General features: G+C 40.3%; 1 protein-coding gene across 3 annotated transcripts in view; it reads right to left on the bottom strand.

Moving 5' to 3' along the window:
- Positions 1-2,160: 2,160 nt before the first annotated feature.
- ESRP1 (epithelial splicing regulatory protein 1) overlaps positions 2,161-26,407 on the bottom strand; it is a 32,893-nt gene continuing 8,646 nt past the window's right edge. For 2 of the 3 annotated variants that reach the window (XM_071737961.1, XM_071737963.1), the window contains 10 exons: positions 23,619-23,717; positions 23,461-23,515; positions 21,496-21,606; positions 21,277-21,409; positions 21,151-21,193; positions 19,610-19,911; positions 17,868-18,086; positions 16,075-16,273; positions 14,256-14,424; positions 2,161-4,185 (listed from right to left, as the gene is read on the bottom strand). In XM_071737961.1, coding sequence (XP_071594062.1) covers positions 4,095-4,185; positions 14,256-14,424; positions 16,075-16,273; positions 17,868-18,086; positions 19,610-19,911; positions 21,151-21,193; positions 21,277-21,409; positions 21,496-21,606; positions 23,461-23,515; positions 23,619-23,717 — 1,421 coding nt within the window. In that variant the 3' untranslated portion in view covers positions 2,161-4,094. The remainder of the gene's footprint in view (positions 4,186-14,255; positions 14,425-16,074; positions 16,274-17,867; positions 18,087-19,609; positions 19,912-21,150; positions 21,194-21,276; positions 21,410-21,495; positions 21,607-23,460; positions 23,516-23,618; positions 23,718-26,407) is intronic. The other variant, XM_071737962.1, reaches the window with a different exon arrangement.

Below are 26,407 nucleotides of genomic sequence, written 5' to 3'. Positions count from 1 at the left end.
TTTCCCAAGAGCATTTAATTGTCGTTGGATTCAGTTTGTGATTTATTTTTTCCAAATCTTTTTTTGCCCTACTGCTTCCCACCTACTGCTTCCCTATCTGTATTTGGATATTCCTTTGCAGTTAATACACAGACTATATTTCACCCTCAGCCCCCAAGTGGCTTATGTAGACTAATTTTCTCTCTGCATAACTATTAATTTATTACTGTGCTCCAAAATCAAAGGCAGAAACATCTTCTTAGAAAGTGAAGTTGGAAATACCATTAAAACATTTTTCATCAGTTAATCAGTTATATATACTCATGTTTACAGAACAGTGATTTAAAGGAATATCCTGTCAAACCCTTCAGATTGTAACAATGTGAAGCTTGCCAGAAGAAAATATAAATCTAGACTACTGTGATTGTAGCAGTTGCAGCAAGAGGCACACAGGAAAGAAAAGGTTTTGCCTGGAAGTGTTCTTTTTTTTTTTTTTTTTTTTTAATTCTTCCCTGTCAAGGCACTGTTGTGGTTTGGTCTTAGGATAAGTAAATACCTCTACAAGAGGAAGATAAGTACCTCATACCTAGAGCACTTTACAGGAAATCTGTTTTAACTGTTGAGGTTTCCTGGGGGCCTCCCAGGTACTGTAGCATTAATTAGGTCCTAAATTTTTTTCTCTTCTTTCTTCTGAGTTCAGGGAAAAGTCAGAGAAGAAAAGAAAGTGGTTCCAAAGCCACTAGAAACTCCCCCCATGGTCTCCCAAGTCTTGTAACCACAGAAGTGACAGATTGACCTCAAGTAACTGTAGGTTATAAGGTGGATTGAGGCCTTTCTAAGGCTGTACCCTAGCAAAAAAAAAGCCTGATGCTTTCTTCTCAAGAGATTATAGAAACAGGAGCTCAAAGGTGTAGCCCTTCAGCCCACAGTTAAAAGCTGCATCTGGGAGAACACCAGAGGCAGAGCCTGAGGCTGAGCTCAGACTCTCCAGCAGACGCAAGTCCCAGCTTCTAGGGTCTCCACTCTGGACCTTCCTGGTTTTTTAGAAAGTCTTAGAATAGAAACACACACACAGAGCTGCAGGTCTCTGGAGGGAAGCAGTATCCCAGTTGTGCTTGCCAGGAGAAGTTGGGCCAGCAAGGAGGAGTCCATAGGATAAATGCTTTCCCACATCAGCTTCCAGCAGTATAACCCAGCACACTATTGTGGATTTGTGTGTTTTGATACAAGAAAACAGGTCAGTTTGCCAAATACCTTATCTTGTTTGGCAGTAACTTTCTCACTTGGAAGACAGTTTGTAATATGCAGTGGAGAAGGGCTGCTTGTAGCCAGCTTCAAAACCAGATCAGCTTATAAGCCTCGTTTCTGTAATATTTCTTTTGAACATGCCAGATAGCCTCACAAATCTCTATTTCAGGATTTCTTTTCCCTCACCCCTCTTTGATTAGTAAAAAATAACAATATTTGTCATGGAAAGATGTGCTCTGACCCTTAACTGAAGCCTAAGTCCTAGGGCAGGCAGGGAGACTGATGCCAGGAGACCTCAGATATTTAAGTAAGGGCATGTACAGCATCTGATCTCTTAGAACAACAGCTTCAGTGATGAGTTACTGTCAAAGTATAGTGCAGAGAGACCAAGCTAACAACTGTCCCTGCCTCATCCTCCCTTAAAATAGACTAGGGGGTGAGTCTTACAACAGATCACAGAACCATAAAATCATCATGATTCTTTCTCTTAAATATGAGATTGTGAAACACAAATCAGGGTGAGTAGAGCAAGAAGTGGAAAACCAAAAATGGTCTGACAAGGGGGAGGGGAACTGCATTTTTCACTTTCTGACTGGGTAGCATGATAAAAGCTTGAAAGTGTCTACTCCTGTATGTGATTTAAAATTTAAATACCTGAGTATATATGGAGAGTGTATAAGATAAGAATCAGAGGCAAAGTATTTAACGCCCCACACATTTTTAGAAAGTTACAGCTTTTTTTTTCCCCTCTCAATTTTAGAGTCCCATTTTTTTCTGTGCTGTGAAAAATGCGTCTGTTTGAATGTCAAAGTATACAGAGGCTTCTTTTGCACAGATCATTCATGTATTTACAAGACAAGAAAAAAATTTTTATAAAAACAAATGCACAACTACTGTATTAAAATAATAAAAAACCCAGCAACTTTAAACTGTGTGCAAAATTAGGTAAACTTTTTTGTTATTTCAAATAATAGCAAAAAGTATAAGATCAAACCAGACTTCGTAGGTTCAAGCTAGACTATTTCTGTGTTAAGTGCAGCCTAATTCTTTATCAAGAAGAAACCCTCAACAAGTTGTGTGATTTCAGCCTCTGTGCTCTTGGTGAAGGGCTGAGTGGTCTGTGTGAGCACACTTGTGAAAACTGCATTAACTTTAAAGGTCCATCTGCTCATTTCCAGACGATTTTTCCAGAGTACAACCGGCTTGAACATCAGTAAAACTTGCAACATGTTAAAAATCTCCATCTAGGCTCACTCTGTTCAAAACATCAGAGAGGGTGAAGGAATCTGCATGAGAGAGTTGTGCAGGTCACTGAACCCCACAATAAAAGCAAACCTTAATTTCTTGATTTCCAAAATACCAAATCTTGATAGAATGACCAAAAGCTTTAGTTTTCACCTTACATACAAGACATTAGTGTTATTTTCTCTTAGAACAGAGCTTCACTAAGAGTATGCCAGACTTTATTCACTATTACATGACTCTTTAGTTTTCAAAGTGAAGCTTTACCATTGTCTCCAACTTGGCAATGCTATTACCATCCCTCAGTGCCTGCTTTGCTCACTTCTACCTTCTCTGAGCTGACACATATTCACACAGCTAAGCAGCAAACTGGATTGGGTGAAAATGATTTGAAACATGAACCCTTTTCCCTATAGGTTCTTCCAGATGGATCAGCATCCCTGCTTGTCAGCATCACAGCATGACAGCACTCACCACAGACAACCAGGTATGGGTGGATGGAAGCCATGTGGCTGAGTTTAAGGCAGAATGCTACTTAAGCATCTATGGCCTCTGGATATTTGTTATGTGGATGGGGCTTAGCTTTATCAGCCCACAGAAAAATCAGGTTGTTGGCCAACCAGCTGAGATGGTCACTTTTGTTCTAAACACAGGCATTACTCCATGAAGCAGCACTCTTAGAGCAGATGAGGGCAAGGCAATGCTGCAGGTGAAGATTTTGCCCAGAAGTGGATTATACCCTGGGCTAAGATGCCTTTGTTTCAGAGAAGAAGAATGAGAAAGAGGCCATTATTTTTGTTCTTATTTTTCAGAAGGGAAGGTGAACAAGGAAACAGAGGAAAGAAAAGGGGCATAAAAAAAAACAACCCCAAACTTCTTTATCTTTGTATATTTTTAAAAGACCAAAGATTACAGATGAATTTCTAGTAAATATATTTCTATATCTTCCTCTAAGACTACTGCATATAAAGCACATGGTGCAGCCATCAATACACTGCTTTTCAGTTCAACTTGCACTTTTCTACACAAATGCTTTCTGGGTGACTTCACCCTTTGACTGTTCCTATACAGAAGATCAAGTAAACAAAGCTTGAAATGATGAAATGGCCTGATCAGAAAGCTCACAAAAGCAAAAGAGTGGCTGCCAGTTATACAAATATAGTCTACTCCATTGCTGCAATTTTACATCAGCATGAGGTTTAAGAACTCAGATTTTGTATTTACCCAAGAAAGTAGCTCATTCTGCCTAACCAACACTATATCCTAGTGCATTGCTAGGAGAGTAACATCTCTGGGGAGCAAAGTGCAGAGAAAACTGACTGAGGAGGTTTCCAGTGCCTCTCAGTCCCAATATTAAGACTCGAGGCAGCATGCATTTGGAGCCCTGGGAAGTAGGCAGACCAGCAGCCCACAATAATACTAGAATAGCCAAAATTCTTTAAATTATGGCTTTAATAGCCAATATTTCATAGCAGTGTATCAATGTGGACATAGCAAAGTATAGCCATATTCCCAGGACAGCAAATGAATCACCGTATTCCACAGGATTTTAATCTGAAGCAAGCACTACAGTACCCCCAAATCGGTCTTCGGGGGGTTGTTGTCCTTACCTCTTCTAAGGAAGTCTACCTGCTGAGGCCTTTAAATGCAAATCCATTCTTAGGACACTGCCCTGGTCGGATCATTTGTGTGCACAAGTCCATCCTCTGCTGCATACTACAAACACAAGTTAAGATAGAAGCAATGAGAAGCCAAACTAGTGCAGAAGAGAGCCAGCAGCTAGCTATGCTACCTTAACCTTTCTTGAAGGTCTGGACAGATGCCTAGGTTCAGGCCACATAATTAAACTTCTGTAATGCTCCCATCACCACAGCATCAGGAGCAATTTCAACAACAGAAACTACACCGGGGTAATCAGCCTCCCCCAACAGCACAACACATGGGGACACACAGCATCTTGTTGAAGCTGTCTCCAGACTCTGGCAGTCACAAGTGACTGGTCCCAAGAGAGGATCCCTGGAGATCAGAGACAAACACACCTCCTGCACAGCCAGAACCACACTTACTCTCTAAGTCTCTGAAGGAAAAATTAACAAATTTTCTACTAGACATATCCACATAGGCCATTTACCCCTGAAGTTGTCCTAATACCAAGGGATGCCACTGGCTTCTTCATATTATGCAATTTTAAGATAAGAGTAAAATAAAAAAGGCAAATAAAAACCCCCAAAAGCCCATACTATTTGCTCAACACCACCTTGATCATTTTGCTCTATCTCCTGAGCACTTCAAGCATCTACCACGCCCATCAGCATTTTCATGCTGTTCCTTAGGCCTAGGATAGCCTCTCAAACCACACTGGGAAGGTAGTTTCCAGACTGCCTCCACTTCTGTTCTCTGAACTCATGGTTATAAAAATACCATGGCAAAGTTTCTGCTGGGGACTATCAGCCTTTCCTTTGCTTAAATCCTTAGCTAAGAAAAATATTCACAAAAACTAAATTTAGCCCAATGGCCGCTGCCCCAAGACGCCCTGTGGAGAGGCCTTCCCTCCCCACAAGACCTACAGTGTTAATTTAGAGACTAAATATAGGATAAAGTTCATGTTCTTCAGTTCCTCTGCACCTTTTAAGCCCAGTAGGTGCATTTGTCCCAAAGGACGTGTTCCCACCACTGATTTCAGTCTTTCCCTTCCCCAGTTCCCACCATCTGAAAAGCCCTGGGTCACCTTCATACAGCACAGAATGCAAGGGGATAGCTCAATCACAGCAGGTAACAAGCAAATCCAGAAGACAACAGCCATTCCTGGACAGAACACACAGATGCTTATGGTTTCCCATCAGATAAAAGTTCTCTAGGAGTTTCACCAAACAAGAGCAACCTAGCACTGCCACTTCTACAGCTAACATCTATCCATGTCTAGAAGGAGAGATGGGTTTCTGTACAAGCTGCTTATAATGCTTGCTTATCTCCACAATATTGTGGTCCTGGCTACAATTGTAATTCTTCACTGGGTGCTACACTGGGTAGCAGAGATTGTCTAATACCAAAGATGACACTCGCAATCATTTACATCTCTCTGGACCCTACTGTCAGAAAAACAGCTCTGGGAAGTTAAGATTTTATGCTGTAGTGTAGCATCTTTGGGAAAATTTATAACAGTACAACACTTCTGACTAATGGCTCCCTCACGCCATTTCTGTAACATAAATAATCTTACTAATCTCTAAGAAAAATACTACCACAGTCACTACATCTCTGTACTACTCAAATTATCAAGCACAAGGTCCTGGTGTCAACTTGTGACACTAAGAAGGCTGAAAATAGGAGCCTTGCTCCCACTGTACCACTCAGCTTTGGAGCTTGCCATCACCCCCTGCTGTTTACAACCACAAGGGTTTAAACATAAAGGTTTAAGCATATCTAAAGAGTAAGGATACCTCCTTACTCTTTAGATATGCTTAAACCTTTATGTTGAACCCATGGCATGGATTCATATCCATCTATGGTTTGCATGCAAGCTCTAGGTCAGTGCTCTCCAAGAATTACCTGCCAAATACCTATGAGGAAGGAACTCTGCAGAGCTGCCAGCAATGCTAGCAAGGCAATATTTGCTTTAATTTACTTATATTTCATGCATTATTTAGCCACAGAATCTTTGGTGGTCAATGATAACTGCCACAGGTTCAAGACTAGCACCACAAAGGGACTTGCTTGTTTTGCTTAAGGGTAATATTAATTCCGTGACAATGACTAGACTTTATTCAGGAGTAATTAAAAAAATACTATAACACCTAAAATACTCAGTTTGTGGATGTATAAATCCTTGATATTCTTTGCCAGGTCTTCCACAGCCTTATCCAAATTACTACATAACTGCAGCTAGTTAACAGACCCTTGTCTTGTTCTGATTTGGCAGTCCCAGCAAACACTCAGGTAATCAATACGAGTTTTCAGGTACAGTTAGACACATGTATGTAGGTGTAAGAGGTAATTTAAGAAATTACTTTTTTTAATTGAACAAAACAAACCCTCCAGACTATTTGCAACTGCATAGCTTTGTGGAAAGGGTACTGACAGAAATCCTTTTAGCCAGACAGCTCAAGCTACCAAAAAGGGTGATTTGTGCATCTGAGATAAGAAGACAGAACACCATAAGAGAACTTCACGAGGATTCTAGAAAAATTTAAACTATTCTGTATCTGAAAACCACCCCATCCATTACTTCCAAAACTTGTATGAAGAGCAAGAAAAAAAAACCAAAATCCAAAACACAACACCTTTTTCCTTTTTCCAGTTTTTTGCAGAGTTGATTCTTATTATGTGAGGAAAAAGCCCATGATCCAAACCAGAGCACGTGCAGCTTTCCAAGTTGAGCTCATTTAGTAAGATGAGACAGAGCTGACTTGCATTGCTGTTAAAAAACCAAAAACCAGACACCAAAACACAGAAGAAACCACCAGAAAGCAGACCCCCAATGAGACAGAAGCCTTGGACAATCTAGCCTTCCTTTTGAAGCCAGGCTGCAGCCCTCATCTTTGGAAGGTTTCACTGTTAAATTGAAGTTCCTCTGCCTCCCTGGCCTTTGCTAAGAGACCGAGCCATGGGAACCTGCAGTGGTGGCCCTTGAGAGCCTTGGCTGGGTGTCCCAGGGAGCAGCTTTCCCACCATCCCAGCCACTTGGCTCTGAGCCTCCCTGTGCTGTCCCTCAGCCTCAGCAGGACACCACGGGGTGGGGCAAAACTCTTCCTCTTCAGTCCTCTTCCCCCTGCAGCCCTCTATTCTTCTTATTATTACTTCTACAGGGTCTTTAGATAAGAAGTCAGCCAACTCTGTTTAAAAGTCCAGTTATTCAGGATAACCCTGCTGTTCATGCACCAAGAAGCTAAAACCACTTGCTAATTTGTAGCACCACCTTGGAGATAAAGGTGATAGCTTCAGCAACAGGTTTAGGCTAAGGATGCTACCTGATCTAATTCCTGACAGAAGATAACACATGGGCTGCCCCCAGCCATTCCTGCATTCTCCCAGACTGAGGGGTAGCAGTCTCCTAGAGAAACAGCAGCAAGTGACAGAGTGGTCATGTCACCAGAGGGAAAAGCAGACAAACACTTGGAGGTTTTACATGGGGTCAGAGAATTTCTACAGCTGTTCTCAGTAGTTGCATATCACTATATAATGATGCAGTGCAGGACCTTAGCTCTTATATCAATCTAGTTCTTGAAATCAAACATCATATGAAGCATTTCCCAATGCAAATCTTTTTTCCTTATGAATTGATCCTTTCTCTTGGATCTAATCAACCACAAGATTGTTTTTTCTTTCCAGTCAATATTTCTGAGATTGTGGTATTCTCTAAAGGCTCTCAAAATAAAACACAATTAAGTATTAGAAGTCAGTTTTGGATGGAAGAACAAATTTTTACATTATGATGTGGCCACTCCAACTGCACTTATGCACCTCAGCGCATCCCAAACATTCATCACTGAAATATTATATAAAAACATCAAGGATCACCATCTCTCCTGTTTGATTTCCTAAATTTTTTTTTCCCATTACATATTTGCTTAGGAGATGCCAATATCCAGAAGAAAGCTGTGGTTTATGTTAAAAGTGGGTGTGTGAGTTGGGAGCAGTCAGCATATATAACCAAAGCAGGTTTTCAGATCTCTCCTAACTCGCCTGCAGGTCAGTCAGGAGAACCAGAGATTTACCCAGCACAATTTGCACATCAGAACAGATCTGAGCAGAGACACCATCTACTGGTTTCAGCTCCCTCCCTGCAGATGTTGTGTCCCTACTTTTCCTACGACCTTGTTCTCTGTAGCTCTGAAAAAGTTTTTTTGTTCATTAAGTATTGACCATTTGTTCTGCTCTGTGACAACATACTGAAGAAGTCTTTTCATCAGACTGTTCATTGACAGCTTCTAATAATTTCCAAACTGTAAGCCAGGTCCTGTATAGCAGGTTAGTCCTACTACATATCCCTCACCATGCTACTCAGAGGAACACTGACAGGAAAAGTCACAGGAGAAAAGAAAGGGAAGGAGGCAGGGAAGAACTTGTCAGACTGAGCCACTAGTGTTTCAAGATAAATTAGCCTCTCCTTTACTGGCTCTAGGAAGCCAGTAGATCCTGAGGAACTCTGCAGCACCCCAAAGCCAGATCCTATGAAGCCAGCAGAGGAAAAAAGTGGAGATGTGTATCACCAAGGAAATTTAACAGATCACTCCAGCATTCAATCAAGATTTTTTTTTTCAGAGACAAATAGAGATTTTCAGCGACTCCTTGAGCTGAAGTCATGGGTGTAATGAGCATGTATACACAAGCTTTCTGCATAATGCCTATATTTTCATTACTGGAAAGCAGCCCAAAAGCAGGAGGAAATGTAGTTTCATTGTAAAGCTTTTTTAGAAAAGGTTCATACAAAGTTTGAGACAGGCAAAGCTGTAACTTTTGTGGTATTATTACCGAAGCTGAAAGTTTTAACATGGTACTTTGTTCACAAAAACAAACAAGACATTCTATTAGAAAAAGTACTTACATAATCAGAATAATTTCCCTTTTCCAAGACTAGAATATTTATCCGTATTTAAAGAAAAGCCATGTAACTTCACAAATAGCAGAAGTCTGAGCACTGAATCATTAGGTCATCTGTTAATCAAATATAAGCACTTAAATCCCCATGACTGCTGTTTAGTCATGGACAAATACCACAGACCATGCCCTCAACAGGGAAGGATTTTTTTTTTTTTTTTTTTTTTTTTTTTTTTTTTTTTAATAAAAAAAAAAAAAAAAGAGATCAACCCTACTCTACTTACTCCTGGAAACACCAAAAGCTCCTAGGGTACAGATGCCAGCCCCACATCTAACCAGAAAACCTTCTGCCCACTTGATGCATCTCTAGCCAGTCCAGCTACTGCAAGCAGCTTCCCATCTCTGTAAGTTAATGATAGCACAACAAGCAACAGGAATGGGGCCAGCAGCACTTGCTGCCATAGAAGGCTGGAATGGTCTGCTATGAATATTGCTGGAATTTTTTTTATTTTTTTATTTTTTAACACAGCCCTGCAGAGGGCTGCTGCTGAGTGCAAAGAAGCATCCAGCAAGATGTCTGTGCACCTCAAATAACCTGGAATCACCTGAACACCGCTGTGAAGGTTTAAAGCAGCCACCTGTGTGGACAGCACACACACACCCCAAGGCACAACAGGAGGATCTTCTCTCCCACCACTGAGCTGTGCTGTAAACAAGGAAAAATTATACTCAAACTGATCTCTGCAGCCAGGATGCACAGTGTTGTAATATCCAATAATCCCTCATACGAATGCAAATATTTAACTGAACTACAAAGTCAGGAGGTGACAGTAGGAAGATCTGCTAACTGAATGTCAAATATTTCAGTATATTATGCTAACAAACAGAACTGGGATCTGTAAGTAGAACCTCCACCAGCATCTATGGTGACATTCTGTATGGTGGGTTAAGCACATCTTGGACACTGTTCCCAGAAACAACATTTTTACAAGCTTATCAACTTTGAAGAAATCTATCTTTTGTTGGGTTTTTTTGTATGCTTTGTTTGGTTTTTTAAAACTTAATTTTACTATCCTAACACCCAGACCTAACACCTATTGATCAAAGTATTACCCAATTCTGCTGCTTTTCCAACACCATGGTAGTTTTACTAATTAAAACCTACAAGTGAAGAAATAATGACAGCCTATGGAAGCAGGCAACAATTAGTATTCCCTGCTAATGTACTCCTACTACAATGAAATACAGTAGAAGTTAAAGGCATTCCTGCTGTTCTAATCCTTGGCAAACTACCTTCACTTAGAAGAGTGAATGATTAAAGCTTCCCCCCAGAAACCATTTTGTGCCATTAACTAAAGAGCTGAGGTTATTTGGACAGATCCATGATGGAGACTGGAGCAAGGGCAGATAAGAGTGCCAGATTATGACACTTGCTGTAAACACGTGGACTCCATTTGTTGGACTGCAACTTAAAGCCACCAGTAGGCTTTTATGCTCAGTGATCTAATTCATTTCAGATATGATCTCCTGCAAATCAAGCTGACATATTCATAAAAACAGAACAAGAAGAGTACTCTAGTCTATGAGCTGTGGTCCAGTGTTTTGCTCGTATCATCATAGCAACTAAGCTGATGAAGAGGCTTTGTTTCTGGCTGCTGCTGTTCTCCATCTGTGACAGATCTCCCAGGCTAAATACACATATGGTTGTTTCCTAACCCAGTTCTGTCAAGTGATGCTGGTTAGCCAGACACACAGATATGCAAATAAAGCTGCTGGCAGCAGCTCTGAATGGTATGGCTCCTAATCCAGCCCACTTGTTCCTAGTTTTTCTGGTTTAAAGTGGCTGAAATTTGATTATGCTTCAATATGTATCTGATCAATAACCAAGGTTAGAAAAAAGCCTCACTTTTTCTCCACGACTGTCATTATAAAGGATGTGATCCATCAAGGAGAACAAGTGAATTTTTTTCTAACTTTGGTAAATTTGTTCTCATACACACACACTTTCTACATACGCATGCATAAACATAGCATTAATGTCTGTTGTATATATATATATTATATAAACCCTTTTACAAGTTAGTGTATCGATGAGAAAACACATACCTAACCCATAGCATGAAAAGGTTGAAGAAGAGAAATGAGAACACTAACAAATTACTCTCTACTTCCTTGTGCAGCAAGTGTCCAGATCGTGCCTTTATGACATAAAAAAGCCTTTTAAATCAAATCACTTCAATGGAGAGAGCTGTGAATCCACTGGCACAACAGGGAGATAACCCAAACTTAGCTACTATGAGACAAGCACAGCAGTGTACAACTACAAACACACTGGAGAAGACCTGTGTTCACAAGCAGCACCAATATCTCTCAAGAAAAATACTACTTTAAAAGATGCAAACAAAACAAGTTCACCTACCCACCTTGGTTCAATAGCACAAGAGTTTACCATAGGACACAAAACATAAGAACACTCTTCCAGTTATTTTGAGCTCAAGGACTTCCTGAGGCTTGTGTGTATTCACTAACCCACAATGAATTTCCTGCCCTTGAAATTATCTGGTTTGTTTGAACCTCCATCAGTTTTCAGCTTCCACATAATTTTTTGCCTACAAGTCCCACCAGCATACTACCCACTGACTAAAAAATGTATTCAAAAGATTATTGAAAAAAAAAGAACAAAGTTTAACTGTGTTTTCACAATTATTGGGTTTAAAGGCACTGCTTGAAAGTCATCAAAATGGCATTAAAACTGAATAAATACAATAAGATTTAGCTTTAACACTACAAAACCTGTAGCAGTAAATTCCAACTTTATACATGGTAGAAGTTGTTATAGAACATGTTAGCAGTTGCCAAGTAGTGCAGTTATTCATTACTGCACTATGTACATACACACAGCAACTAGCACACCTATTTATATAGGATTAGATAAGGAAAGAAACCCCTCCCTCCCATTAATCCTATTGTGCTTTTTCTCAAAAGCCTGGGCCTAGGCAGAGACAGAGGCCACTGATCTGCTGTCAGAACATGTTGCCAGATATAATTAGAAGCTGAACAGTGATATCAAAGACAGAGATCCCGAATAACTTGCTCTCCCTCCTTTGCATGAGGACTTCACTAAAGCTAATTTAATAGCATAGAAGTCACCTGTTTCCTTACACCATCAGATTTCATCAGCAATGCTAGAAGGGCACTAAGAAGAGTCAGAGTTTCAGGGATTTCTGATAGATACTAAAAACCAAAGAAATCCTTCCCCCCACCACCCCGCCTCCAGGTTGATTACTGTGTAGAGAACAGAATTGGCTATTACAGAGCCACTTGACCTTGCAAAACACAAGCAGTAAAGCCTTTTGGCAGCAGGTCAAAGAACCTTTCCTTATTTCCATTCACTATTCACTAGTTAGATTTATGAACCATTGTCTGATTATTAGCCACCAGCTCTGTATTGCTTTTCCATGTACATGCATTTAAATGCACCACTTAGTACAGAGGATGCCCCATTCTTTCCTGCTGCACATACTTAACATTTTTTGAATTACATTTCAGAACCAGAAAACTCCATTTAAGAGTTCTGATTACAGCAGGAGAGGGACCCAATTACTTATTGCATCCTCATAAAACATGGGAACTTACCTGAGAAACAGTAAGACTTATTTTTAATGAAATTTTTAAAAAGAAATTGTGATTAAAAAAAAAAACACCACAAAAAACCCCAGAATATCAGCTACAGAATATCAGATACAGTGGGTACCCAGAATATCAGCTGCTTCTATCAGAGGATATACTACTTGTCAGTAGATCAATTACTCTGGATGGAAAAGCAATATCCAAACATCAGATCTAGCAAAAGAAAGAAACCAAGTTGGCTCTGGAAACTTTTTTTTTTTTTTGAAAGGAGGTAGTTGTAATTGACACAGAAGCTATATAGTTATGGTTTCTTAAGAACAGCATATGACTGTCAGCCAAGAACATAAAAGGTGATATGGGGACTGATCAGTCTGAAACCAACATATATGCCCACAGCCCAAGCAACCAGTGATGGGATTCACATGGGATCCCATCTAGTGAGAGATCTCTGTAGGGCCTGACACAGCCTGAAGTGGCCACTCTGTTATAACTTTACAACCAGTCAAAGTTACTAACAAGTTATTACTGCTACTGTGTTCTTATGACATACAGAGCTATTATTAAGAAACTTGTTTTATATTGCCAGTGCAAGTTTGGAATTTTATTTTTTTTCTTGATCTTACATTAGAGAAGCTGAGTATGGTAACATATTATCATAACCATAAGACAGACATTAAGGCATTATAGGACTTAACTCAGGAGCGATGAAAACATTTTAATTAAAAAACAAAAAACAAGCAGCTCACAAACATACTGGTTTAGTGTAAAGTAATAAGAAAACCTTTGTTATCTTCCAGGTAAGAGAGCATCCATATTGCTTTGTAAATAGCTATTTGGATGCTTCCCCAGATACAAAAAGCATGGGTCAGAATCTAATGGAAGACTTGAGCTCTTCAGCAGGTTTCCTGACAGACAAGGAATGGTTTATGGCTTACAAGGAAAAAGGCTCTTTCCAAGGCCTCATGACTGCAGAGGACAAATAGTATAAAGAGTTTTTGTTCTGAAGAAGATAGCTAATATATCCAGAAGAGCCAAGAGCCCTTTGTGAGAGGTCTTTAGGAGGTCAGGAAGAATATATGCCTCTATATGCTTTACACATTCATTCAAAACATATATGTTTCAATGCAGTACTATTATAAATAAGTAAACAGACTTTTCACCATAAAGGTCAAAAGTTACTTTATTACAAAAATCAAAGAATTTCAGCAGAATTTATTAGGGCAGACCCCAATCCACCCCTTCTAAAGAGGGGCCAAGGGCTTCTTTATGGACACAGGAAGGAGTACTGCACACACCAGTTCCCACTCAGGGCACAACAGTGCAAACTAACAAGTTTAAGAGGCATGTTAGGTGAAAAAACACCAAAAAAAAAAAAAAAAAAACCACCAGAAAAAAAAATCCCATTGTAACTGTGTGACTATATATATATATAAAAAAATAATCACTACCTCAAAGACTAAAACTTGGGAAATCCCTAGATAACTTGAAATTCGTTTCCCTGAACAATATCCTGAAACAAGGTGTTCTTGGTAGCATGGCAGACAATGTTCTTTTGTGACATTTGTGCATTTGCTGCAAAAATACTTCTTTGTTTCTTCTTGGTTTCTCCTCTGCTTTACCTGGGGTAGTAAGCTGTGTAGTTCATGAAGAGCTGAGCCCCAGCAGGGTAGTAGGCAGTGGAGGGCTGGAGCGTTCGGGGGTTGAGGAGCATGGATGGCTGATAGAGAGCAGCTTCTGTTGGCACAACTGCAGCAGGGGCTGGAAAGGAGTAGGAAGGGGGTGAAAGGCCTAAAGGGAACAAATGGAAAACGGATTAGGACCTTTTAAATGGACTAGGACCTTACAACTCTGCTGTAAGGAGCTTTCACAAGCTTCTTGTTCTCTTGCTCATCACAGAAAATGAATCTGAGCTGCTAACGTGGGTTTGACTACAAGTGGTGTGCCCACCCTCTCAGTCAAAAGTAAAGTCAGTAATGCACAAAACCCCACTCCCATTCCAGGAATAGGGTCTCTTTCTGAAGAGGAGACCAGTTTTTCTTGTCTAGACTCAGACTTCAATGAAGTCTCCAATAAATAAGCATGAAAATTCTCCACTGTAAGAAGGAAACTTCAGTGCCCACAATCTGCATAACACTCCCTTTTTTATCATGATACTTTCTATCCCCCAAACAGTTGACTTCAACTAACCAGAGCTGGAAAAGTCATGACTTTGAAGCTTCAAATATTAACATTCAGTTGAAAAAAAAATAAATTGCACTTGGTTGTGTGTCAGCAAGATGTAAGGCCCTAAATGAACTTCCACATGAGATTTCATCTTTCCTTTGCCTTTTGCTTTTCTTCCCCTCCCAAGTATCATAAAGTGAATGTATAAAAGCTTTAGATAAAGCTGAATAACACAGTAGAAGTTTACTTTAAAGTGACATTCAGCATCTTCACTGCACTGTGGAATGGGGCAGTGGCAGAGCAGAATGGGTTAATTGAGGAATACATCACTGGCATCTGTTGATGGGAATGGGAATGCTGCCACCTAAGATTTCCCAAAGTTTGGGACTCTGATGAAGAATGTGTCCTAGGAGCTCTCAGGATAGGAACAGCTGCTGCAGCTCTGAATAGGATTTAGAGGATGTTTAAAAAAAAAAAATTCACCACCACCACTAAAACTTTTGCACAGAGACACAGAGAAAGCTCCTACTTGACTACCTTGCCATATATGATCTTAGAAGCAAATTATTATTTTTCCCATAGGCTCAGATATATATCACACGTATGCTTAAGAAATTGGCCCTTAAGGTCTTAAAGCATTTCCCCCAAACACTTGTCTGAAGTCCATGTTCATCTTAGTAGCTCTGAAGAGCATAATTTTACATGAAATGTAAATTCTTAGGCCAAAGCTATGTGTATATTACACACACAGAGGCAACCTCAATTCTGAGGACAAAAAGCAAAGGAAGAGTTGAGTCAGTAGTGGTTCAATAGGCAAAACACTTGTGGTTAAGTCCCAAAGGAGAGCATTACTAATGGTTTCACAAATTAAGTTTTGGAAGTGAAAGGGCTTTTACTTGACATGTTAACTATGATGAAACATGTAAATACAGCTCAGTTTAAACAGGAATCTGTTCTTTAAGATCTAGGCAGGGCTTACAAATTACTTTTTTGAGTCATGGCTCACCCTGGCCAAGTTAAATTTCAGGTAAGGAAGGGGAAGTTTGTCACTAGAAAAGCCAGAGTAATTTAAAAGTAGTTCTTCAGTCACAGTGATTCACAACCAAAGGGAAAAATAATGATTGCAAGCTGCTGAAGGTTTAAGATTAAAAGACCTTATTTTAATGCCTTCCTCTGACACTCCTTGTCAAGTGTCAAGAATCAGAGTCAAGAAAGCAGCTCCAACACCTACCAGCACATAGAGTAGAGTATTGGCAAGACCCATGCAAAACTTACATGGTAACTTACATGGTGGTGGGGATAAGCCATTTCGATTTAAAGTGCCCCCCATTAATACAAAGTTCATCTCCTCAGCAGAACATTGAAAGACTTCAACATATCTGTCCTTCATAGTCTTCTTATGACACTTCTGTGCAGCCAGGAAAGCTCGGTCTGCAGATTTCATCTGAATAAAAGCATCTCCCGATGGACGTCCCTATATAAAAAAAAAAAAAAAAAAAGCAGAAAAAAAAAAGAAAGTGTTTCTAGAGCTCCCATGAAGCACAGCAGTCATTCGTGCTGTTAAAGGCAGTCTCTTCAGCCATAAATATATTTATCTCCAAAGTCAACTACAGTCAGTTAAACCAAGCACTCATCAGCATGTTTAAGCTCTTCTCCCTGAAGTTCTTCCAACTTGGGCTAACTTGATTTTCTGTTTCAATTCAGCTACATTGACACTCAAGCCATGTTACTTCTATATGAAAAAAAAAAATTAAGGACACCTATGAGAGAGACTACAGTTCAGGGCTACCAAGATGCTTTGAGACTTGCTCTTAATTTAGCAGGAATGCTGACTTGGAAGATGTAATCCACATTTATTGTGTAGTTTTTAAAATTCAAGCATAAATAAAGGCAAGTGTCTAAAGTTAAACGTGTAGGGTTGCTAGGGTTTTTTTGTTTGTTTTAATAATATTTTAAGGCCAATATGTGCTGGGATATTTAAAAAGAGTACTAGCATAAGACTTAGGATGAGCTTGTGAAGAAAAAAAGATTACATCCTGATCTAAAGCCAGGGGCCAAGATCTGAAGAGAGCTCTAACTTAAGGTTCTAGGCCCATTCTTAGTTTCAGAAGAAAGAACAACCTTATCACCATCCTTTATGCAGTTGCTTGCAATTAGAGGGCTGAAGCCAGGAATGGTGAGAATGCAGAAAGATAAAAATCTACTAGTCAGGCAAAAGCAGTATCTGGGGGAAAAAAAAAATTTGATAGACTTGGGCCAGGGGTGGCAGACAGTCCTCAGGACTATGCACACACCAATTTTTCTTCCAGGTTCTTTTGTTACTGCTGGCAAAGGCTTATTCTGTGGATGTGCCCTGTGTAGAGTTACAGGAGCTGCTGTCTCCTCCCCCTCACTCATAAGACTATGCAGATCACAAGACACAATCCTTAGCCTAAAAAGCTTAGGTAGAAACTGCTACCAGAAAACAATGTCAAAGTTGGGACTGCTTATATGTGTCAACGAGCTGTTAAATATTGGTGCTTAGCTGGGATTGCTTAAAGAAAGAAACCAAACAGTTCAGGAAACCCTGAACTTTAGCCGCTGACTTATGCCCATAGGAAATCCTTTCTCTAAAAGACCACAGACACATTTGTCCTCAAATATACCTGTGGCACATCATTCAGCCAGGCACGTTGCCAGCACCTTTGGAAAGATAACACAGTTTTGTTTTGAAGAGAATTCCTCTTGTACCAGGCAAAAAGTATTCATGCTGTTGAGAAAGACTCTTCAATTCAAGCCTCCTACAGAGCAGGATCACAGAGCTGATGCTCTGGGAGCACCAACCCACCAAGCCTCTGGCTTAGCTTTAGGCACATGGGTCTCAGTAAAAGAAATCACTCTGCAGCAAATACAGCAGCAGGGCTCAAGTAAGCCAACCATCTAATGCCAGGACATTTTTAGAGAGCTGGAGGACAATAAATGCCTTTAGCATCAATCCCAAAGGTGCTCCCCCAATGATATCATCAGAAGGACTGTGTTGGCACACAGGCACTTGGCACAGACTGGCTAGAAACCTGGTGCCTACCCACCTGGTGGTTTAGTACCATGTGCACTCCGTGGGTCCGAATATCTGTAGAAAACTCCCCCAAAAACTCCAGGATGTCCTCTATAGTAGCAGCATAGGGAAGACCACGCAAACGTATGCAGTCTCTGACATTAGTGGGAGGCACAAACTGTTGAGGTAATACTGGAAGAATAGGAGGTGTTGGGAGAGGAATGAGAGGTGTGGAGGAGTACCTGTTCAGCACCTGTGCAAAACAGAAAAACAAAGGTTACAAAAAGCCTCCTTACTCATTTTTAAACTCAGAGGAACTGAATGTAACACCAGTATCACAGGTTTTCACTCTGGGCACTATTTTAATAAACCAGTGAGCTAGATTCTGGGTTTAAAACATAGTGCCAGTGCTTAGAATTCAGATGTTTTAAAGTAAATATTTTGATCATTCTCTCTTGAAAAACAATTCAGAAGAATTTACTTGAACCGTTACACAACTGTCAGAAGACCTCTTAAAACATGAAATTTTTATTTCTACAGTGTTTTTATTGGGAAAATATCCCAAAGCCTTCTACCATCTAGAATCAGAGTTACATTTCTACCATCTAGAGTCAAGGTTACACTTGTACCCAAAAATCTCCTCTGCAAAACTTTAGGAGAGCCTGGGAATTAGAAGGGTATTTCACTACCAAACAGCCCTGACTTGAGAAGCAGCAGTCCCTCAAGTAACATAGGTGTTGTCACTGAGTCACAGGATCTGTAAGAGTCATCCTTTGAGATTTCTTACTGCAAATTTTAACAGGAAAAATCCTTCAGTCACACTACCCTTTATTCTTGCTCAGAGAAAAGTTAATCTTAATTTACATTTATACAGGTATCAGTGGGTTTTGCTAAACAAACTTATGAGAGCACTTGAGAAAAATGCAATGCCAAGAATGAGTGTTGCTGCTATGCCTTCTCATCATTAGTGTCACCCTTTGAATTAGGCACTGAAATCTTTACGTATTTGGGGGATCAGAGCTGTGCTGTTGCTTGGTTACAATGACATTGCTATTGGTTGGCCATAATTTGCAACATAGATGAGACCTTTTAGAATCATGATTAGAAGTAAATTAGTGACCTCAATTGGAGCTCTACAAGTCTCTGGAGACATACGTACACAATACTTCAAGCTTTATTTTCTTTCCCTCAGCAGCATAACTGCAATTAATGGTCCATCAAACCACGTTAATTCAAGAGGTGACACTCTTCAGGCCCATTTTCACAAGGTCTGACTACCCTCTGCTAGGTAGCCAGTGCTGGCAGAAGATGTCTGAGACCTGCCCCTAGAAGTAATCCATAAGTCTCCTCAGACACATTGCTCTGAAGAACACAGCTTTTTACAAAGACTTTCTGTGCCAGTGACTAAAGGTAAATCTTTTAGATCATGATACGTTGCTAATACTCCTATTCAGACCATCATTGGGACTTAAGACAAATTCAGTATATGTGGTGTAAAGGACTAGACCCACAAGCTTTCTACTCTAATTACCGTTTGCAAGACTATTGGAAAACAAAACCTCAAAAGTTTGGATATATGATTTAGAACATTTATATACCATAAGATCTTACATTTATAGGGTGCAAAATCTCATGGCAATTCAGACAGCACTCTTTCCAGCAACAGACAAGAATGACAGAGGAGAAAAATAGCTTTCAAGTCACTGCTTACACTGTTGTAAGTCAACGTAGAAGTTTGGATGACAAGAAGCCAATATTCATAAGCTTTACACCCACCTGCTGAACTTCTGCTGCAGTGCTCCTGAAGAGTTCAATGTACCTTTTCCCCAGCAAGTCCTTATGCTTTTTCAGTGCATTTTGTGCATATTCCTCACAAGCAAACAAGACAAAGGCATCTCCTGTTGGTCTGCTGTCAGGGTATGTAACAAACAGGACTCCCTCTTTCCCTCCTGTTACAGGGCAGTGCTGGCCAAAGAATGTCAGCACTTCTTCTGTTGTTACATTGAAAGGAAGACCTCGCATCCTGACAATCACTTGGTTTTCTTTTGACAAGAACTGTGCAACCTCGTTGGAAGTGCCTTTAAGAAAAAGAAGCAAAGAAGCACTTAAGTCTAGGCAGACACATACAATCACAAGCAAGTCTGGCAGTTACCTCCACCTTCCAAGACAGTTTAAGCAAGTAGAACAACATTCACCAGTCAGGAAAAGATGCCCTGCTTCAACAAACTAGAAATACTGTATATGACATCCCCCTGAAGTCTAATGATGTTACTCTTATAGCTTGGAAGAGTTTCATCCTTATTCTGAAGGAAAACAGAAAGCACTTACAATGTTCAGAGCTTAAGGAAAGCACAGTCTGTGAATCTTTCACACGAGCAGTACCTGTGCTACGCATACTTGCACACCATGCCTTTCTAACTTATGAATACTTTGGCATGCTCTGAACCCATGAAATATATTAACCAAGTACCCAGACCATTGTGCTGGGAAATAAAGCTGGAAAGACACATTGAAAACAGCTCAAGAACTTCATCCTACCCTCACAGAGCTATCAAAGTTTGCCAATTCTGCTCTTGCCATCTCTAGGAGGAGACCACTGATGCTCTTAACACTATGCTAACCAAAGCTAGGTGTTAAACTTCACATCTTAGTGTAGTCCTTTCACTTGCAGCTAGCTCACTCTGCAAAGGAGTTTGGTGGTGCCAGACATGTGCCATTCTTACCAAGCCTATCAGTTAGCTATTTAACTGACTGCTTAATAGCATCTCCCACTCTAAGACCTCAGCCTCAGATAATTTAATGCTGCAAATATTTCGATACCCCCCTTAAATAAGCATTCCCCCATTCCTTCTAGGCTCCCCCTTTAGTCTGAGGCAAGTATTTGAAGAAAAGAAGTTCCACAAATGCCTTGTTATTTATATTGTGGTATCTGTTTGCTTTTATGTGCACATCTCCACAGCAACAGCTGTCATGCTGTTTTGAAAAACTATTCTGGATTTGGTTTTCAGCAATCAATAAAATTGAGGTACCTTCAGTTCAGAAGATGGCCTAACAAATTAAGTCCATATGCAAGATAACCTTGCTGATCAAATTCTCATTTGATAGGCTGCTTGAAAATGGCAAGAATGTAGAAGAGAAAAATTGACAGATAAATAATTAATGTCTCCAACTGCTGCTAACAGAGTACATGGTAATGAACACAGCAGCCAACTACTTGCTGAAAGAACTGAAAGGTCACATCCAACAGGAGCAGTTTACAGCCCAAAGTTACAGGTGCTGATGCTACCAACCCTCCCTTCTCACTCCCCAAAAATTACCTCCTGCAATTTTAAGGAAGTCTTCACCTGTTGCCTTGTATACCTAAGGAAAGAAAAGAGAACATTCATTGGCATGCTATTTGGACTTCTGTTAAGAAGAGGATTTCAAAAGCCAGTGTCACACACCTCAATGTACCGATTTCCCATGTGATGCTTGTGCCTTTGTAGTGCCAGATCTCTATGCTCTTCACTTACAAACCTCACAAGAGCCTCCCCATTCCTCCTGCCCTGGGCATTGAGACAGAGTGCAGCACCTCCCCTACAGAATTTAAATCGAGAGATAAGGCTCTGAGATTTCCGTAGACAAAGTACTACAAATGCAAAGGTAAATTCTTAGCTACTAACTTGGCAATATTTAGGCCTTTGAAGAATCTTGCTATGTCCTGGTCAGATGACTGCCATGGCAGTCCTCGTGCTCGGATAACAGCATTGTCATCCACAAGTTCCATCTTGCTGCTGCAGGCACAGAAAGAGGAGGTAATGAAGACATTTGTGTGTAGCATCTGCCAGACACCACCCTCCCTACTTGTCACCTGCACTGCAGGGACAGGCTTCTGTCCAGGGCAGCAAGGGCTAAGTGCCACCACCATCCAAAACCATGGGCACGTGTCTCTCCTCAGGGAATATCTGCTTCCTTCCTGCCTTGCCACTCTTGATCCTTGAGCTCTCCTCTCTTTAAGCATGTTTTCAATTTAGTGTCCAGTCCTGGCAAAGGTTTGTGATTCTCTATTGTCTGGACAGGGTTACTGGTATAAAATTAAAGATTGCTATTTCCATCTCAGCTAAGTGGACACTGAAGCAGAGCTGTTACATCTAACTGAGGTTAGGGCTACATCTACTGTTACATCTAACTGAGGCTACTATTTGTAGTGTGTCAGAGCCAGTCACAAGCCAAGACCAAATCTGTTCAGGGTTATACTCAGCACACAGAGGACTCCTGCCCAAAGACTTCAGCCCTAACACTTCCTAGTTCAGGATAATGTTGTGCTACAAGAGACTAATATAGCTACAGGCTACATTGGCTGCTTAGTATGGGAACAGCTCAGCCACAGAAAGCCAGGTTTAATTGGTCATTAGCACGGTCTCTTTTGTTCTCTTACATGTTAAAGGTGCCATGTAGAACAAAACACAACTACCCAAGGCTGCCTGTCTGGCAAAGATAGGTTTTTGCAAAGAGACTATGGGATTGATTAAGCAGATGAAGTGTCATTCAGCAGCAGAGGATTCCCTGGTACAAAAGGGCTTGTGGTATTCCCTGATCATGTTTCTCACTTCTATTTTAACCTCTCAAGGTGGACTTTCTGGAGGTGCCTCTCCCAACCTGTTCTGCTCTGCTTCCTAATTCTGTACTTCCCACAATCACCAAGTAAGAGGGGAATCTTCCACCTTATCACAGGATTTTGTTAGTGAAAGACAGAAAGCTTAGAACAAAGCTAAAACATAACCCCTGAACTAATCTCACTGGATGCTTTGTGCCAATATTGTTGCATCCTTTTCTTCAGTCTTGGGGTTCAAAAGTGGGAGTGCATCTACCACTATGACAGTTCCTTAATCTGGAAGAGGGAAGTAATTATTCATGCAATATGGGAATCTAAATAAATGTCAGTTTAGCACAAATCTCTTGTGATACTGCCGAGGGAGTATCCAGCAAACCACTGAGAATAATATCATACTTTCATTTGTACAAATACAGATTTTAAAAAACCAAAAACAAACCCTTCAAACAAAAAAAAACCAAAAAAACAAACAAACCCAAACCAAAAAAACAAACAAAAAAACCCCCCATAAACCCTCACAACATTCAAAAGAGGATAAAGCTTTATGTTTAAAACATGTTTGGGAAGACAATCATCATAGCTTAAGCAATTCACTGGTGGCACAGTATCTTTACAGGGAAGAAATATTTCTATAAAGGAGAATAATCATTGTGTTTTCAGCAACTGTGAAGTAAATTGCAGGAAAAGTGCAAGAGTTAGTACCAATAGTTACTTTTGCAAAAATGCTTATATTCTTTGTTAACAGCACAGTACACTTAGCACCCACTATAGGTACTTCTTCACAGAACCCAGAGCTACCAGCAGCTAATAGACAACATTGAAGCCCAGCAAAAAAACCAGCTTGCATCTGATTGTAGAATCATAGAATATCTGTTCCTTTTACAATCTAAGGCACCTAATTTATTTCCACAGCGGTGGCAAGATAAATAAAAATAATGGTAACAGCTATTTGCAAATAATATGGGAAAGTACAGCTTATCTAAGCAGTATGTTAGGAAAAAAAGGGGGGAGGCTGCAGCAGGAAGGTACTTACCAAGGCCCACTTTCAAATTTGTAGTTCACTCTTTCTGGATCTGAAAATCTGTGATCTGTGAATTACAGTAAAAGTTATTTTCTTTTTCCTTAGCATACAAGAGAGGCAGGAAAAAACAAGCAAGCAATATAGCAAATCTATTTGTCACAATCACTTACTGTATGGTTCAGATATTAGTGTTAAAATAATATTTCCCATATCTTCAACTTGTGAGGCTCCATAGGGAAATGCTGGACTGTTCTTGTCAAGATTTAAATCTTTATGCTGGAGTTAAGTCAATCATCAAACAGACTTCTAATTGGCTTCCTGCTAAAGCAACAAGCTTTCATGTTATGCTTAATGGTAAGTTGCTTCTCAGGGGAAGATTTAACCCATTTTCCTGCTGGGATACATTTGCTGTTCTGCCTTGGTCTCTTAACTACTGCCACCTGCGGGAGCATGAGGTCACTCCAGAAAGTCTCTGGGAAGATGAGACCCCATAATAAGGACAGATATATATATTTAATACCCTCATACATTATGTATGTTTGACAGACAGATACACTTTTACATGCAGAAGAGACTGAAGTAGTGTCCTCTTTAATTAAGATCTTCTTTAATCTCTAGGAGAAGATGATCTGGGGAAGGAGGAGAAGCAAACCAGCAACTACAAACTCCAGAAATGAGAGGATATACCACACACTTTCTGAACAAGTAAATCCCACAGTAGAAACAAAATATCTTACCACTTCATCAAAATTCACAAGTGGCACCTCTTCTAAACCTTGCACATCCAAAGCTGCAACCTGAGGGGCTTTGCTGCTTATACAGAAGCATTTTAAGAAGCTGGTAAGAATGCAATATTGTGGGTAACCAAGACACAAAATAGAGCCCCCAAGCCCATCTCTTCTTCAGTCTGAAAGATTTCAGAAGTTGATAGCAAAAGGATAAACCTCCTGCTAACAGAGAACAGGAAATGTTCTGTCCTAGACAGAAAGGCTGTAGAATGACCAGGTTAAAAGCCCCAGGTTCAGAAAGAGAGTTTGATCTAAATTGCACATGATCTTCTTTTCAGACAAGTTTAAAGAGTTTACTAAGCTGCCCCTCTGCTTGCTGACATACTTAGAATCATAGAATAGGCTGGGTTGGAAGGGACCTCAGAGATCATCGAGTCCAAGCAACTACTTGCTCCTCTCTAACACCAAACCACAGGACTATAAGATTATTTGTCACTCTACCCCATCATTCATAAAGCTAATTTTAAAAAAGGTCTCTTTTACCCATATGTCCTTGGAGAAATGCACAGTAAAAAAAAAAGTATGGAAAAATAAGTGAAAGCAGGAAACCAGTCTGGGAACAGGATTTAAACTTCTTTTATCCCTTTGCATCAAGACTTTAAAACAGAAGTGAAACAGTTTCTTCAACAAGACCTATCAGGGCACGGCAATATTGTAATGCAAGATGTTCAAAACAGTCAAGTGCACAAATTATTCGCCCACATTCCCACCAAACTACAGACACATTTCAAGCACTCAAAAGCGTCTGCATTTTGGTGCTCAAAAGTTGCAAGCTTCCTCTCAAAAGAAAAAAAGCTTCTCCACCTACAGGTGAGCACACTTTGGAGTTGGCAGATGCCTGCAGGAAGGGCAGGGAACAGAACAACTTCTGTTAGAAACAGACACCACGCACCAGCTCTGTCCTGTCAGCTCATCAACAGGAGAGGAAGCACAAGTTTCACTGTGGAATAAAGTCTTGCCTATTATTTGTGGGGTGACTGCAAGTCACTCTTACAAAATAGGTTTCTCTTTTAATTGTTTTTGAAGTTTAGCTGTTATCTTGTTGCGAGATGAAAAATTATTTCAACTGCATTAATAAATTCTTCTCCCGCAGTAGGGAAAGGAAAGATGCTGTGCCAACAAAATACACTTTGAAGCTAATTCGATTTTGAGGTTTTCTTGGGTTAAGTGTGCACTGGACTATGGAAGTAGAGAAGATGGTGCTTAGGCTTACAAGAACATTTGGAGTTTGAGTGAATTATCATAGTTTAAAAAAAGAAAACTTAAATCAGTGATCCCTCCCCCTCCAGCTGCTTGACTAAATAGGTTGCTAGCCATTACCCTTCCTTCCAGTACCTTCTTTGGAGCAGTGAGAACATTAAATGTTTTCTTAAAAAGAAACAAACCCAAAAACAAGCTAAAAATTCAGAACAAACCACATACAACAACACTAAGGCACAGTTTAAGAGACTATCAGTATTTACAGTAAGAAGAAAGTTCTTCATTGCAGTATCTCACTCCTAAAATGTAACTCAAGCTCATCTCCTTCCCTGCCCTCTGGGGAAGGGGGGGTTGAAAAGAAAACAAATAATACACTAACAGAGCCTTTGCAGGGAGGGCCCTTAATCAGCACCACAGATATTTCTGGGCACCGTGTGTATAGGAGCAGAAGAGCACTTCTCCTCCTTTTCCTGACACCCTTCCTCCTGCAGCACCTGAGAGCTCTGTGCTGCACTTGCAGAGACTCTGCTGTGTGTCCAGGGAACCAGAAGCTGCTGGTACTGGAACCCTGGTCTTGCCTGACCTTCTTTCATAAAGACTGAAAATGTTATCTTTCCTCTGTCAGGAGAAATTGGGCAGGAGTTTCAATAGTTATTATGGCAAGGGACATGCATACACAAGTGCACACACGTGTGCTTGTGCTGGGCTGTCAGAACTGAAGAGACATTTCAGTATTTCCTTTTTTGCAGAGCCAAAGATGCCTACAGTCAGTCAGCCACCAGAGAAGAGAATGCAGAATTCTGAAGGAGCTGGGATTTGAAACAAGGCTACACCAGGGAAAAAAACAACTCCCCCATCCTATGTTAATTTTCTTCAGAAAACAGTTTCAATATAAAAATATTGATCAACAGAAGATACAGTTTCTAAAAACACCCCAATGCCAACAGAAGTTAGTACCAGGTGTTCAGACT

Source organism: Heliangelus exortis, chromosome 2, assembly GCF_036169615.1.
Source record: "Heliangelus exortis chromosome 2, bHelExo1.hap1, whole genome shotgun sequence".
NCBI lineage: Eukaryota > Metazoa > Chordata > Aves > Apodiformes > Trochilidae > Heliangelus > Heliangelus exortis.
This window is presented reverse-complemented; position numbering and strand designations above follow the sequence as displayed.